Source organism: Chiloscyllium plagiosum, chromosome 25 (genome assembly GCF_004010195.1).
Source record: "Chiloscyllium plagiosum isolate BGI_BamShark_2017 chromosome 25, ASM401019v2, whole genome shotgun sequence".
NCBI classification, from domain to species: domain Eukaryota; kingdom Metazoa; phylum Chordata; class Chondrichthyes; order Orectolobiformes; family Hemiscylliidae; genus Chiloscyllium; species Chiloscyllium plagiosum.
Genome location: NC_057734.1, coordinates 17,402,680 through 17,419,460, shown reverse-complemented (window position 1 = coordinate 17,419,460; position 16,781 = coordinate 17,402,680). Strand labels below are relative to the sequence as shown.

The window sequence follows — 16,781 nt, the reverse complement described above, 5'->3', positions numbered from 1 at the left end:
AGCACCACCTTCCGAACCTGCAATCTTCTTCCTGACCTCTCCACCCCCACTCCGGCCTATCACCCTCACCTTAACCTCCTTCCACCTATCGCATTTTCAATGCCCCTCCCCCAAGTCCCTCCTCCCTACCTTTTATCTTAGCCTGCTGGGCACACTTTCCTCATTCCTGAAGAAGGGCTCATGCTCGAAACATCGATTCTCCTGCTCCTGGGATGCTGCGTGACCTGCTGCGTTTTTCCAGCAACACATTTTCAACACAATCTGTGAACCAACCGTGATTTGGAGCCGCTGGTGTTGGACTGGGGTGTATAAAGTTAAAAATCACACAATACCAGGTTATAGTCCAACAGGTTTCTGATTAAACCTGTTGGACTATAACCTGATGTTGTGTGATTTTTAACTTTATGCATGAATCAATCAATTTTTCCTATTCTATCACAATAATGTTTATAGTGGTGAAATGTTTCACTTTACGTTGAGACCTTAAGGTACAGAGACAGGTCTAATTTTCAGGTGTGATCCATCTGGCTGTTCAGTTTCACCTAAATGTCATGACTGGCCTGTATGCTCCCTACTGCCCAGCCGACATCTCCCTGAGTTTAGCTGAAATTCTGCTGATCCATGTTTGAATACTTCAATTAAGTTGTATCATCAGAATTAGGCACGCAGGTTTATCAATTGTGGAAGAGATTAAATGTACCTTAAGTGCTGATTTATTTCCAATAAAATAGTTTCCCTTGCTTTCATTCTTTGCAAAATAAGTTCTAAAATAACTTATTTGCCTTTTAATGCAAGAAGGAGAAAGTGAGGTCTGCAGATGCTGGAGATCAGAGCTGAAAATGTGTTGCTGGAAAAGCGCAGCAGGTCAGGCAGCATCCAGGGAACAGGAGAATCGACGTTTCGGGCATAAGCCCTTCTTCAGGAAGAAGGGCTTATGCCCGAAACGTCGATTCTCCTGTTCCCTGGATGCTGCCTGACTTGCTGCGCTTTTCCAGCAACACATTTTAATACAAGAAGCAAGATATATGGTCAGATCTACTCTACTTGCTTTGTCTCTGTAAATTTGATGCTTACAAAATAGTCATAGTTTTCTGTGACTGAAAAACTAACCATTGAACTTTGTTTCAGAGAGGAATTGCAAAGTTCTGAATTCTGGATCGTTTGCCTCGGTGAGTTGGTAGACATAACTTTGATGGTGGCAAAATTTCTAGAAAAAAATGTGTAGGGTAGGATTCATAGTCACATGAAAATATGGATTAATTCAGAAAAGCCAACATGGATTCGTCAAAGGAAGATCATGTCTAACTTGCTAGAGTTTTTAAAGAGGTGGTAAAGAGAATTGATGAGGGCAGTGTGGTTGATATTGTGTATGTAGACTTGCAAATAAAAGTTCAATGTAGTGCCACACAATAGACTTGTCAGAAAAAATTGCAGTTCATAGAATAAAAGGGACTGTAGCAATGTGGATATTAAATTGGCCAAGTGATAGGAAACAGAGTCATGTTTTTTGGGTTTGAATAAGATGTGCAGTGGAGTTCCCCAGGAGTCCGTATTGGAATTCTTGCTTTTCCTATATAAAAGAGTTCTGAATCTTGATGTACAGGAGATAACTTCAAAGTTTGCAGACAGTACAAAACCTAGGAGCATTGTAAACTGAGGAGGACAGCGTAGAACTTCAAGTGGAAAATGACATGTCGGTGGAGTGGGCAGAAGGATGAAAGACCTGCTGTATGTGTACATGAGTTATTAAAGGTAACAGAAAAATCATGCATGAATCACAGAAAGCTAGTGTGCAGATATAGCAGTTAATAAGACAAACAGAAATTTATCATTAATTGCTAAAAGAATACAGTAGTTGGAAAGTCTGGCACTGGTAAAAATACAGCAGGTCATTCAGCATCCGAAGAGCAGGAGAGTCAAAGTTTCGGCATAAGCCCTTCATCAGGAATGTGGAGGGGTAGGGGGCTGCTCGATAAATAGGGAAGGTAGGTGGGAAGGCAATAGGTGGATGCAAGTAGGAGGTGATTGTGATAGATCGGTGGGGAGGGTGGAGTCAATAGGTGGGAAGGAAAATTGTCAGATAGGTCAGGTCAAGAGGGCGATGCTGAGTTGGAGGGTTAGATGAGGTGGGTGGAGGGGAGATTTGAAAATTGATGAAGCCAATGTTTCTACCATGTCATTGTTGGGTCCCAAGACAGAAGATGAGGTGTCCTTCCTCCAGTCGGTGGGTGGCTTTGATTTGGTGATGCAGGAGTCCCATGATTTGCATGTCCTTGAGGCAGTGGGAGGGGGAGTTGACGTGGTTGGCCACAGGGCAGTGAGGCTGTTTGTGGACTAGAGATGTTCTCTGAACCACTCCACAAGTTGACACGCAATAAGAAAGTAAGAAACTGTTGTTGCAATTGTATAAGGTATTGGTGAGACCACATCACTGCATACAGTTTTCATCCCATTACTTGAGGAAGATGTAATTGCATTGGAGACAGTTCAGAGAAGGTTCACTAGGTGAATTCCAGAGATGAGGGGTTTGTTTTAGGGAGAGAGGTTGAGCAGTTTAGGCCTATACTCGCTAAAGTTTAGAAAGAGGAATTGAGGTACCTAAGAAGCTAAGGGGGAATTGACATATTAGACATTAAGCAGTGTTTGCCCTTGTGGGACAGCCTAGAACAAGAGATCATAGTTTTAGGCTAAGGGGTGGCAGATTTAAAACAGAGATGAGGAGGAATTACTTCTCTCAAAGGATCTTGAATCTTTGGAATTCACTACTACAGAGTGCAGTGGATGTCAGGACACTGAATAACTTAAAGGAGCAGAGAGACAGATTTTTAATGAATAATAGGTTAAAGGAGTTTAGGGAGTGGGCAGGAAAGTGGAGTTGATGCTGAGATGAGATCAGCCATAATTGTATTAATTAGAGGAGTAGGCATGGAGGGACTGAATTGCCTCCTTCTGCTCCCAGTTCTGATGTACTTAAATGAAGCATTTGGTGTTCTAGGCTTCATTAATAGGGTCGTAGAGCTCAAGAGGGTAATGTTTAACCCGCATATGGCACAAGTTGGACCTTCACTGGAGGGTTGTGCAAGATTCTGAGTCCCACACTTAGGAAGTATGTAAACACATTGGACAGTGTGCAAAAGAGATTTGCAAGAATGGTTTCAGGATTGAGAAATGAGCTATGAGGATAGATTTGAAAAGTTGTGACTGTATTTCTTTGAGAAAGGAGGCTATGAATAAATCTGATAAAAGTTTTTAAGATCATGAGGTATGTGAACAGACTGGATAAGGAGAAACTGTTCCTGCCTGAGGTTCCTGCCAATCCTTCTGCTCCAAGAGGATTGAGAGTCGTTACACAGATTTAAATGCTTTGCAAACGAAGCGAGTATGAGATGAGAAAGAACTTTTTTCACACAGTGAATGGCTAAGATCTGGAATCCGGAGGTATGGTCGAGGCAGTTTCAATTGAGGTTTTCAAGAGGGTATTAAATAATAATTTGAATGGAAATGTTATGCAAGGTTATGCAATGGAGAAGACTGGCAATGCATCAAAATGCTGAAAAAGCCAGTGCATACATGATGGGACAAATGATCTGCACCTATAACAATTCCGTGATTAATTATCTGCAATTATTAAGACTTTGTTTGCTTCCTGAGATGGTAATTGTGACAATCTGTTCCAGAAACCATTCAAAGAGTCGTGAATATGTATCATACAGATCAACTTGAATCTCCATCAAATCCCTTCCCTATTGGGGAACCTCCAGGTTCCGTTGAACAGAAAAAGCACAATACAGACCATTGTCAAAATACACTTAACTCAGTGTGTTATGGAATTGGGAACTTTTCTAGTTCCATATCATCTCGTTATCAGCTGGCTCTGCTGTTCCTGCTGCTAGAGACACTACAGGTAAGTGTAGTCAGGTGAAAATATGGTAAATGACTGGGGAACAAAAGAGACCAATGAGTAACATCAGTCTGCGTTATTCCTGAACGCTCCGAAGCCACATTACATTTTGTTGTATTAACAGGGTTAACTTATCAAAGCATCGAGATCTAGTTCCCACTGTTAAGACAAAGTATGTTGTTTGATTCAAATGGTGATTCTGTTTATCCCATACTTATGTACTGTGTATCTATCATTCAGCCAAAGGCTAGTGGTTTTATACTTTTGTTGTGGAAATACATCAGTGACTCGTAATCATGTTTAAAATAATAATTCTCTAAATGTGCAGATTTAGACATGGACAATAAACAAAAAAATTGATAATGGTCATCTTGGAACTGTTAATATAACATATAATGTGAAAAGTTTTGCTACTCCCCTTAATACAATAAACTCTCTCTGAAATCATAGTTTTAAAGCCAGTTGAAGGAGACGTAAAGATCTTTAGCACTCCTTATTGTCACAGTTTGGAGTGGGTGGAGAGCTTTACTTTCAATCCAACTCATGTCATTCCTCACCCAGAAATAGTTGATGGGTAAATAATTTTTTAATGCAAAGCTTTATCGTTTGATTTTTTTTGCTGTATGAATTTGAGATGAACAGCAGGTATGTGAATGCAACTTGGAGATCTTCACTGATCCTTTGATTGTCACTTCATAGAATGCAGCTGATAGCTGAACATCTCTGTGAAAGAAATTGTTAATTCAATCCATTTGAAGGGAGATAACACAGGGATAGAAAGGTAGCTACCTCGCCTTCTGCAATCTGCTGCAACCATGCAAAATTAGAAGTGAGCAGATGAGGAAAAAAATCTTTCAATTTATCCAAAGGTCATTGTCCTACAATAAGTTCCCCACTTTTGTAGTTGTGATTTTGCTCCTTGTAAAGTTTTTAATTTTGTTGTTGTATACAACAGATCCCTCGAGATGGCTGCCTTCTCTTTGATCCACTGTTTACAGAATGGGAGAAGAAATTCTTGAAGGATTGTGGGATGGTGGTGCTTGAGGAAAATGAGGTAAAAGGCACATTCAGTCTTTGTTTTGTACATTGTGTTCTCTGTGAATCCTATCTGACAAAGGGGAAGCATTACTTTCTGGTTTTGGCTTTCAGGTGATTGCTCCAGATTCAGCCCCTAATCACAACCTGATTTTCCATATAACAATTTCAGTAACAAACTGCACCTGTTCATGTGCTTCAGAATTTTTTTTCATCCATAACATTATTGGCAATCTTTTTTAATCTGTTAGGAAGGGAAACGATCCATCGACAGGCCAACACTGTTCTACATGATTCACTGTGGCAAAGCTCTCTACAATAACCTCTTGTGGAAAAACTGGTCACCCCAAAAACTTGCACAAACTATTCTCATCGGAAACAGTTTCAAAGGGATAGAGGAGAGGTAAGAAAATTTTGTTGCTGTTCATCCTTTGCAAATGAAAAAACTCAGGTGGTAAGTTAATAATAACAATTAGGCAAGATAAGGAAATATCAACAGATTATGCTCTGAGGATGATTAATGGAACTGTAATAGTACTGTAAGGGATGATTTGAGAATTAGAATTTTAAATACACAATGATTTTATTAAAGTGGAGCATTTAAGGTGATCTAATTTCAATATTTAAGAAGAGTTCATTCAGGAAATCTGTTCACTATGGTGAAAATTTGCACGATAAGCGTAGAGTTTGGAACAAGAAGGTGGGGGGTGAAAACATTTAAACCAAAGCATTTTAGAACTGGGAAGTGGTTATCAGGATGACCATTGGAGTGGATATTATAAATAGATTAGTAATATCTCTGATCAAGTTTTTGAAGAGAGAGTATTGAAGAAATGATAATCTCAAAACTGCATTCTTATCAAAATTGTTGACCTTTTTAAAAAAATTGTAGATTACCAGCCAGAGTGCTGAAGAGGGACTACACATACATTGATCATGTATCCTTCAGTAAGTTCAATCAGCAATTCAATTATTTAAGTTGTAACTAGTCTAGCAACGAATAATTCTGATTCCAAAACCACTGTACCCAGAATTTACAACATTACTATTGCTTCCTAGCATTCTTCTTAGTTTTAACATAGTTACTCTGTCGTATATGCAACTTCTACTTTCTTAATTCTGTGGTGGGAACATTTGCCAAAACTACATCATTAGAAGCATTTGTGGTCAAATTTCTCTCTTTGCTCATACCCTTGAATCCCCTAACTGAAACAGAGAGATTAGGATCCAAGGGTAGCAGCAGAAAGCATTCCTTATGAACTTGATAAAATGGTCACTTTTCATGGTAAACCTGATCTTTGAGTTGTGAATATTCAACCTAATGGGAGCCATCAGACCCAAATCCAATCCAGTTCTCATCTGATATCCCTTCCTGTCAGCGTGACTAACCGATAGCAATCAGGAGCAGAAATACATGCTGAAGATTCTCTTCATTTCCAACCCAAAATCCAGGCAGCACAGTGGCTCAGTGGTTAAGCATTGCTGCCTCATAGCACCAGGGACCTGGGTTTGATTCTACCTTCGGGCGATTGTCTGTGTGGAGTTTGCACATTCTCCCTGCGTCTGTGTAGGTTTCCTTTGGGTGATCCGGTTTCCTCCCACAGTCCAAAGATGTGCAGGTTAGGTGGATTGGCCATGCTAAATTAGGCGGAGGTGGGTACTGCAGATGATAAATTGCCTGTAAGAACTGGGGATGTACAAGCTGGAGAGGTTAGCCATGGAAAATGTAGTGTTACAGGGATAGGGTAGACTGGAGTGGGTGTGGGTGGGATACTCTTCGGAAGGTCAATGTGGACCTGATGTGCCGAATGGTCTGCTTCCACACTAAGGATTTTGTGAAAACCAAATTTCAGGCATTTTAAAGCCAGCTGTAGCATTCCACCAGCACAAGTAGGAATTCTGTGCACTGATTTTATACAGAGCTCCGTCAAAGTAGAGAGAATTTGCCTTGAGCTGCTCTCCCCCAAGATGTAAATGTTAGCATTGCCAGGATGCAAACCATCAACTTTTCAAGAGAGCATAGGATGATTGTTTGGATAGAAATATTGTTGAAACTTTATTGCTGGAACAGCACAGCAGGTCAGGCAGCATCCAGGGAACAGGAGATTCTTTAAACTTTATTGCTGGAACAGCACAGCAGGTCAGGCAGCATCCAGGGAACTGGATGCTGCCTGACCTGCTGTGCTGTTCCAGCAATAAAGTTTCAACTTTGATCTCCAGCATCTGCAGACCTCACTTTCTCCTGGATAGAAATATTGTGCAAGTGTATAGGGAGAGAGGACATTTGCAGTCGGCGATGATGCTTCTTTGAAGAGCTGGTGCAGGCGTGGTGGGCTTATTAACCACCTTCTGCACCATAACAATTCTGTGATTCTTTCCTAAACCCCTCTCCTATCTAGCTGAGTGGCAGCTTTACATTAATAATCACACAATCAAAATGATATTTCCCTATTCACCAGTGATAATTTGCCAAACTCTACTAAATGCCTGTGCTCCAGTAGAAATTCTTCCATTATATCTTTATAAGGAAAACTATAGTTTCCTATCACTGGTATAATTGTGGTGAAGCTTAGTTGTACTTTAAGTCTGACGTAAGTAGTCACACAGAAAGATTCATCACGAATAATGCTTTTGGGAGGTTTATTAGTGGACAAAATTTAACTAACTGTTGATTAAATTGGTGAATGCTAAAGTATTCACTTCAGCCTAGACCACATGTCTGAGTACTGGCTGTTTACAGTGGGACTGACCTTTTATACAGGAAGATATCACTGTATTGCATCTACTGTTACAAGTAAAGATAACTAAAATAATGCTCCATCATAATTGAATAAGAATATGGTTGTGACGAGACATTAAAAGAAACTTCAAGGGCTGCATCCTAACCCTGCTGCCCATCAGTGGATGTATTGTGAGTCAGTGCTGTTGTAGCTGCCTATGTTGAGAATGTCACTTCTGCGGATGATCCGACACAGCTGATACCAATACCCGACTTGGACCTCTGCAGGACACTGAAAGAAGATATTAGTTACAAAACACTAATGGTACAAATAAAGGTCAAGTAGTCTCTGTCCATTGTCATTTATGTTTCCTGGACCATGCTTCATGATTGGCACCCTCCGAGTTGAAATCCCTCAGCCAGTAAAGAATCTTCTGACTTAGAGATTCTGCCGATGTATCAAACTGGTCTTCTGCCTGTGTAGCAGAGGGTGGGCATAAAAGCCATTTTCAGGTTTGTATTTTTGGATTGGAGGTGACAAATGGCCTGTCTCAGAGAGCAGTGTTGAGAATTATTTATACAAGTCATTGATATAAATTGTAAAGACACTCTGGCATACTTTGTCCAGTTCTGGTCACCCAGTTACCAAAAGTATATTATCAAGCTGGAGCAGGTTCAGAAGAGATTTACCTGGATGTTGCCGGGTATGAAAGGTTTGAGGAAAGGCTGGGACTTTTTTCACTGGAGCGTGGGAGGTTGAGCAGTGACATGATGGAAGTTTATAAAATAATGAGAGGTATAGGTAGAGTTGATGGTAATTGTCTTTTCCCTAAGATGGGGAATTTCAAAACTGGGAGCACATTTGTGAGGTGAGAGGGGGAGAGATTTAAAAAAAGATATGAGGCAATTTTTTTTTTTTACACAGAGGGTGCTTCAAGTATGGAATGAACTTCCTGGGGGAATGGTGGATGTGGATACAGTTACAACATTTGGATGGATACATGAGTAGATTGGACTAGTTCAGTTTCAGATTATCTTTGGCACGGACTGTTTGGACCAAAGGGTCTGTTTCCGTGCCGTGTGACTCTACGTCTGCTAAATTTGTCGTTAATGCTATGATAGGTAGGAAAGTAAGTTGTGAAGAATATGAAAAAGGATATAAATAGATTAAATGAGTCAGCAAACCTTTTCCTGAAACAAATTCTCTTTGTGCCCAGTGCAACCTCAGATTCCTTGTCAGGTGGAGAGGTAATTTGAGCTCTGCTGGTATGAAACCGCTGTAACAAAATAGACTTAGGTAGTTCACAAGTTCTGTTCTGTTCAGATGTCCTCACCTTGTGTGTAAGATGTATTTGTGTCAGGTTGGAACTGTACCAGATAACATTTGCAATGGTTGAGAGTTATTTTACATAGATGTTTGAGCAGTGAAGACTTGAGAGATAAGGATGTTGGGGATGTTTAAAATCTTGAAGAGTTTAAATAAATTATTTCCAATATTGCAAAAGAGACAATACCCTAAATCTGTGCCATCCAATCTATTGGCAAAAGAACCATAGGTGAGATGAGGAAAAACCTTTTACGCAATGAATAGTTAGGATTTGGAATGATAAAGTGATAGCATTGAATAATAACCTTCAGAAGTGATTAGGATAATTCCTCGAAGGAAGAAAATTGCAGAGATATAGGGAAAGAGCAAGATATAACTGGATTATTCTTTAAGAGTCAGTATGAACACAATGGGCTCATTCTATGCTTAATCTCTCTTTATCACATACCGCTGGCAAGTCTGTAATTGTCTGAACATAGGAGGGATAAGGGTTGACTCTTGTTTGGAACTTTCTCTTTCCCCCACCATGATATGGCTCCCAATTATACAACTTATTAACAGATGATCAGTATTGGAGCATACATATCCAGTCTTAGGCAAGTAACTTAGCAAGCACTGATTCTGATGAATAAATGCAACAACAGATAGAGTTTGTACACTAACAGATCTCTGGAGTGTTATTCATGGTGAAACAGGATTAGAAAAAAGAATGGCTGAGATTCAACAGGATTATACCCAGAATGGGTAGAAGAATAGCAATCTTGGAATTTCTATACAGCAGAAATGGCCAATAGAGTATTTTCAAATTGCAGAGGATATAGTGAATAGGGACCATTTATTTTGATGTGAGGACAGCTTAAAACACCTAGTACAGAGGGAGATTAAAAACAGATTTGTTATGTAGAGTAGTATGAAACGTTTTCACAGTAGTTGAGGCATTGCATCTTGTTATGGGACATTTGGATGAATATTTCACACAGATGATGATCCACAGCTATTGGGTTGGAGTTAGGTAGCAGAATGAGCTTTAGAATGCTCCAGAAATGAGAGTTGATACAACAACCAACTTTCTTCATTTCATTATCATTGACCTCAATGGCAGTGCAATGAATAGCATGCTACATCCAAGACTTTCGGATGTAAACTTAAGAGTTTATATACACATAATAACTATTGCTTTTGGAATAAATTTCTTGTCTTTCATGTTTTAACCTTAACCGTACTCATCAGATATTGGCAGTGACTGAAGAGGCTGCCTTCCCCTCCAGCAGTAGATATATGGATATATTTAATGACACCTCCATACATCAGTTTCCGAGAAAAAAACTAGATTCACAGCCTTTGGAGTTTTGGGAAGGTGCTACTGAACCCACATACCAGGACTGTGAGGACTTGGAAATTATCCAAAAGGACATGGATTGTTTTTCAGTTTCATAGAAGTGAAACAAGTTTTGAAGCCTATTGAGGAAGAAGCATTTGTGCAAAGGTTACCTTTGGAGTCATCAATTTCACTCTTTCAAGGTCATAATGATCTGAAATGCAAGTTTAGTTATCTTGGTTTAGAATACTTCCAAGAGGAAATTTTGAATTCTCTCCACCTCTCAGAAACCAGGAATTAAATCTGTGCAGCTCTGTTGGTCATAGCTGGGATCATTCTGTCGTTTTTCCCCTGTGGCTCGAATACCTATAACTTGAGAAAGGGGCCTCATTTATCTGGTAATCAGTGGGTCAAGAGCCCTAATAACATTATAATAGCATTCTGAATTGCACCACCAACGATCCATTGAAGGAACTTGGCTGGCTTTCTGTGATGATCAGAATTCTCTTCCAGACTTGACAGGTAAAGTGCTATTGTCCAAATCCCCTTTCCCATTTCATGCATGAGATCCACCCAAGCATTTACCATGTGATTTACCTGTTTGCCAGTACATGACATCCAGGCTGCCCAATCCTTACCTGCCAGCAAGCCACTGGAATACAAATTAAAGACAAAGGCCAACAGTAAATGGTGTCCATGTTTTATTATTGAAGGACCTGATCATAGTATACATTCATTAAAACATAAAATCATCCAACAGTGAAGGATCATTTAAATGATGATCAAATAAACATTCACCTAATTCATGAATTACACTTAAAGCAAAAATAAAATCTATTCACCTATAACCCTCAAACAATAATTTTATGATTTTTAATTTGAATCCAAGAATAGAACAGAACAACACCATTCAAATAAAAAGAATTGTCTTTTTTAAATGTAGCTTTGGGTTTGTAAATACCTTGAGCTTATAAGAACTGAAAATGCAGCTAGAGGAGAGTACCTGGAGAGTTCTGAACTTATGTTCAGATGCAAGCAGTTGACAACTTGGATTTGTCAATCTGCTACTATTCATTAAGCTGCTGCTGATCAACTTCACACTTAATCCAAGGTGAAGAGCAAAGCTGATCTGTCAGAACTGGTCTACCACACTCACCAGGAGTTTACCAAAATCATTAGTATTGTGGTGTGTGACCTTGGAAAGCTTTCAGAGCCTCAATTTTAGAAGAAAACATTTGAGTTTAAAGAGAAAAAGGAACCAACTAGTTTAGCCTGTCATGGAGGGTTTAGTACTGAATTTGACCTTTTTTTCCGTAAATACAAGTTGCTCACAACTGGTAATTTTGGGAAAAATCAAATAATATCCTCCCACCCCCAACACACACCATCATGTTGCTATAAGCTTATCATGGATGGTAGTGTGATACAAATAAAAATAAAGCATATATCTGAGAACAATACAACTACTGGTCAAGGCCACAAAGTGTGACAGTGAGAGGCACCAACTATATTAAAAACATAAATTGGGGTACGTGAAGGAGAGAGTACCCCACACGTTTGTTTGTCAGTGTTTCACAGCCATGCAGCCAATGTATACATTGGCTAGTGGGTGGATAAGGACTTGTCACCAAATGATTGCACAAAACTACGTCTAATGCAAATCAGCAAGGGTACAATCCTAGTTCAATCTGATAATTATTAAATCGGTTTTAACTTCCAGTAATGGGGAAAAATCTGTAATTCGACAATTACACAACCTAATCCCAGCATTATGATAAACCCTAAGTACATATGCTGATATGGATGTCACACTTGCAGATTGGGGACCCCCTGCAGCCACGTCTGGAATATGAAGGAGTCTTTGTTTGTTGAGAAGTTGGCATTAGCGTCAGCTTCATGTAATTAGAAAGGAATTTAATTCATCTCCTTGTCAAGTGCTGGCAAACACAGTTATGCGGAACTCCCTGATGGAATACAGTCAGGCTCTGTTTTTCTATTAATCATCCTTCCTTCAGCAAGGTTCTCTGCACCATTCGTGATTTCACCTGGGGCTGTAGTTCCATTGACTGGTATCAGATCCTCTATCCCTATGTTAGTGAGCGCTTTGGTCAGTCTCTGAGAAGCTTGAATTTCTGCCTGGAGTAGTTTGCGCATTCGATTTGTTGCACTTTGTAGGGCAGATTTCCTGCTAAGAATAACAAAAGCAAGTAATGAGTTTAGGTGGCAAAAGGCATAGCGAGTCATTGCTGGTGAAGTATATTGCGAGTATTGGCAGGAGCATTGGGTCACCATCATAGAGAATTGGGAAATTATAGCAAGTGGGAATTGAAGTAAACCAACTTTGATTATACTATACAAATTCTCTGATAGAATCAAAACAAGCCATGGACATGACACTTGGTACCAAATTGCAAAGACAATTTGCAGTCTGCAATCTCTGCCTAGTATTAGGAAGATATTCAAGAGTTAATTAGAGCAAAACCCCTAAAATCTTGGCACAAGGGAGATTTGTGCTTTCCAGGATGTCGAATGGTTCTGGTCAGTCATTTTTGTGGCACAGGGTTCAGTATGCAGATTCCACTAAGTCAGGTTATCCTCCACCTCGACTTGTTCCAATTGCTGTGCACAGAAGCTAGCAAGTAATTAACGTCACAGATTGAAATAAATTGTATCTTATAGTTAGCAATTATTCACATATCTTCCCTCGTGATAATTAGAAGACAAGCTTGCCCTTTATTTGGACCTTTTACATCCTCAAGATCTCCCAAAGATTCACGACCAGTAAAATAATTTTTCAGTTCGTGTTATTGTTTTGTGAGCAATCTTGACAGTAAGTTTGCCCACAGTAATTTTCAACAGTGGGAAAAGAACTGTATGAACATATGGATTTCATGAGATAAATATGCTGTTCATTTATTTTGTAGCATTAGTTCCTCTGCTACAAAAGCAGATTACTCACTGAACTATAGCTCTACAATCATTGACTGTTCCTCCAGTATCTGGCCAAAGTCACTTCTTCACATGTCAGACTACAATGGAATAGTGTTGGAAAGCTATTTAATGGTGAAAACACCACAGCCAAGCTCCTTTCAATGTTAACATTTGCATCAAGAGTCTCAGGACTGTGAGCAAAAGGAAAGCATGACTAACACATGGATGCCAAGGTACACAGTAGCACACCCATCACTGCACAGAGCTCAACTGTGGCACTTTTTTATTTTTTAGCATTTATCAAATTCAGCACAGGCTTGGGAACTTCTGATTTATAATTCTTAACACCAGCCATGGCAGCAAACACAAAATGCACCATCAGGGAGCAATGTAACAATTTTCACTCTGTAATACCATCCACAACTGAGACATTAGTTTTCATTAAAATGTTAAGTAGTTCCAGGCTTTGCTATAATTTTCCACAACAATTTCTCCACCAGAATTTACAGCTGATTGGTGAATATTCTTAAGATTCATACAGTTCCCAGCTACCAAATGGCATTAATTCTGAATACAACAATCTCTTTGGGAAAGCAGGAAGGACAATGTTACCTTGTGTCAGTCAGCACAATCCCATTGATCATGTTGAGCTGTTGTAGTATCATCTTGTTACTCAAGGATGTGGTCTGAAAAAAAAGAAATAGGTGAACTGTAAAGTATTGTCCCTCCCTACAAAGAAATATTAGTTTAAATGGTACTGTTCTTCTCTATCCAATTTGAGCCAGAGAATCACTTACAATTACTTCTCTTTCCACTTCCACACCTTAGGTGTTTCCAAAGAGTCTGTCTTTGATGCCCTATTATTTCACATCTACATGCTTCTCCTCAATGTCATCTTTAAAAACACAATCATCAGTTTCCATTCCTAGATAACATCCAGCTCAACTTCACCAAAATCTTTATCAGTCCTAATACTTTCTCTATACTATTATAAAGACTGCCCATTCCTACTTCCATAATATTGACCAGCTTTACTCCTAATTCAGCTCATCTGTTGCTGAAACCCTTGTCCCTGCTTTTGCTACCTCTAGGCGTTACTATTCTAATGTTCTCTTCGATGACCACCTATCTTTAATCCTTTGCAAACTTGTGGTTACTTCAAAACTCAGCTGCCTGTGTTCTTATCGCTCCTTTGCTTGCTAATCTGAAGTGGCCCTTCATTAAATAACATCTCAACTTTAAAATTCACATCCACTTCAACTACCTATGGCCTCAACCCTTTCTCAAAGCTGAAACCTTCAAACCTCATTGCTGCATTCCTCCACTACTAGCTTCTTGAGAATCCCCAATTTTAACTTGTTCACTATTGGCACCTGTGCCTTCAGATGCTGAGACCATAAGCTCTGGAATTCTCTCATACCTCCATACCTGGATTCAGACCTTTCCTCTTCTTCTTTTTCCTTGTTTATCATTTTCCTGAAAATCTATTTCTTAGATCAAGTTTTTGCTCTAACCTGCCTCACTATCTCCTTATGTGGCTCAGTTTGTTTAATTTGATAGGACTCCTGTGAAGTGTCTTTGGACATTTCACTACGTTAAAGGCAATATATTAAATTGTTGTTGTAAAACTGGTATCAAATTCCACAAGACTCGTTAACTGGCATGAAACTTCACTCCCCCACCATTCGTTGAATTTGGTTTTCTGAAGAGTGGCACATAATACGTCTCCTGACAAAGACCTTATCAACAAGACACCCAGAGATGAGAGCAGGTTCTTTTTGTACCTGACAAGATTCATAAGAAAAGATATGTGAGGGGTGTAGAGAAGAGGTAAACTAAATGAAGTACACAGACCTGTACTGGAGGAAGGCCGGCATTTGATCCGTTCTTGTAGATCTCATTCATGGTTCTTTGTAGGTTCACTGCCTGCTGTGTAACATGTTTCAGGAACTCAGAGCTTCCTTTTGTCTTATGATGAGTTTCCCCAAGCTGAGTTAGAAACAAAATGTCAGATTAATCCAGATTCAGTAATGCCACATTTCCATACAGTTGCTTTTCTAAGTAGTTAATATCCAGAAAATTTGCTCAAACCAGTAATATTTATCCAGTTCATCCTCTCAGGAGTGTAAATGATGGAGGAGAATGGTTGTGGTCAGTGGAAGAAGCATTCCGACAGGTGATTGAGTTACTTAATAGCTTTGATCCCAGTACTAAAATCAACAGGCTAATAATACTATTGGCCTTTAACTTAAAGAGATGCCCATTGTACCAATAACTTAGGATTTCCATTCGATCTATGCACTGGGAACAGTTCAATGTGGAATCTTCAATCCACTTACCCCACTTCAAAATCTTACATCCTCCATTCCTTTGAATCTAGCCCTATCAATAAACCCTGATAGTATGCAAATTGGTGAGAGAAGCAAATCCTATAATATCAACATTCCTTTCTGTCCCATTGTATGAAATATCCTGTTAGGCTAACAACAGAAATGATTGGAAGGGCAATCACTTACATGGATGAAGAATTAACTACCCTTTACAATATGACATTTTACTGACTGTATTGTACATAAACAATTGAGGTAAGTGGATGAACAGCAACTTCCTATGCCAAAGGTGAAATTGAGGGAGTGGAAAATTGTTAATGTACACTTGTACACACATACAAGGAACAGATTGTTGGATTCACCAATTTCTTTACTTAAAAAAATAAGAATTGCTCACTGCTTAAATCAGTAGTGATTTTTATTTAGCAGGGAAAGCATTGTTTGCTGTGGAACAACATGGACTTGCTACTGACTAATACATTTCACAGATGCCGTGTCATTTACTTTTAACACCATGGTACACCTTCATAGATTCATTAAAAGTTGACTTGTGAGTCTAATCTCTACAACAGCAGGAGCGGGCAGGTTTAGAATAACTACCTGAGTCCTGTAGATGTTGTAGGCCTCCTTCTCATGTTGCACAGCATTTCGAAATTCTGCCTTGCTAGCATAGACTTGTGCCACGAGATGATAGCTGTATGATTAAAACAAAAGTTGTTGAGCTCATGATGTCCTTTGTATGGGTCCTTAAATTTAGGTCCATTTTATTATGAGACATTAGTGACTTTCTGCAATGTGGAATTATCCTGTAACATACTTTTTTTGGCTCCTGCAGACTATCCCAGATTGACTTGGAAAAATTAATTGCGATTAATTCATTAAAAAAGCCAGGTATTGTAATGAAGTATACCTTGAAAATGTCAAATAAAGCATCATAGTTTTGATATCACTGCATTTAAAATATGATCAAAAATATTGCCATGTTAGAGAAGTGAAGTTTGCAGTGACAAAAAAGTGTTTGCAGGAGTGCTTCCTATCACTTACAACCAAGCAGACAGATGTCAAAAAAGAGGGAGACAGGCAAAGACATCACAATGAGCCCTTAGCAAAGTAACACCACATTGCAATTTTTCAAGGTTAAGGCACATCAATATAATATTAGATTTTAAGATATTTTAGCAAACAGGCTATTGTACTAGCTGGGGAAAAGAAAAGTGCGC

At 39.2% G+C, this 16,781-nt stretch overlaps 2 protein-coding genes across 8 annotated transcripts in view; one reads left to right on the top strand and one right to left on the bottom strand.

Annotated features, from left to right (window-relative positions):
- srrd (SRR1 domain containing) overlaps positions 1–16,781 on the top strand; it is a 40,168-nt gene that overhangs the window by 3,854 nt on the left and 19,533 nt on the right. For 4 of the 6 annotated variants that reach the window (XR_006315375.1, XM_043715610.1, XM_043715611.1 and 1 more), the window contains exons 2-6: positions 1,129–1,169; positions 3,678–3,904; positions 4,857–4,955; positions 5,188–5,339; positions 5,829–5,884. Coding sequence is in view for 4 of the 6 variants with exons in the window: in XM_043715610.1 (XP_043571545.1) it covers positions 1,129–1,169; positions 3,678–3,904; positions 4,857–4,955; positions 5,188–5,339; positions 5,829–5,884 (575 nt within the window). In the remaining 2 variants the exon portion in view is untranslated. Of the gene's footprint in view, positions 1–1,128; positions 1,170–3,677; positions 3,905–4,856; positions 4,956–5,187; positions 5,340–5,828; positions 5,885–10,212; positions 11,050–16,781 lie in introns of those variants that run through there. The other 2 variants (XM_043715608.1, XR_006315374.1) reach the window with 2 other exon arrangements.
- Positions 12,017–16,781, bottom strand: part of LOC122562617 (clustered mitochondria protein homolog) — an 87,056-nt gene continuing 82,291 nt past the window's right edge. The window contains exons 23-26 of one of the 2 annotated variants that reach the window (XM_043715604.1): positions 16,162–16,255; positions 15,086–15,220; positions 13,844–13,917; positions 12,017–12,488 (exon numbers count right to left, since the gene is read on the bottom strand). In XM_043715604.1, coding sequence (XP_043571539.1) covers positions 12,251–12,488; positions 13,844–13,917; positions 15,086–15,220; positions 16,162–16,255 — 541 coding nt within the window. In that variant the 3' untranslated portion in view covers positions 12,017–12,250. The remainder of the gene's footprint in view (positions 12,489–13,843; positions 13,918–15,085; positions 15,221–16,161; positions 16,256–16,781) is intronic. The other variant, XM_043715605.1, reaches the window with a different exon arrangement.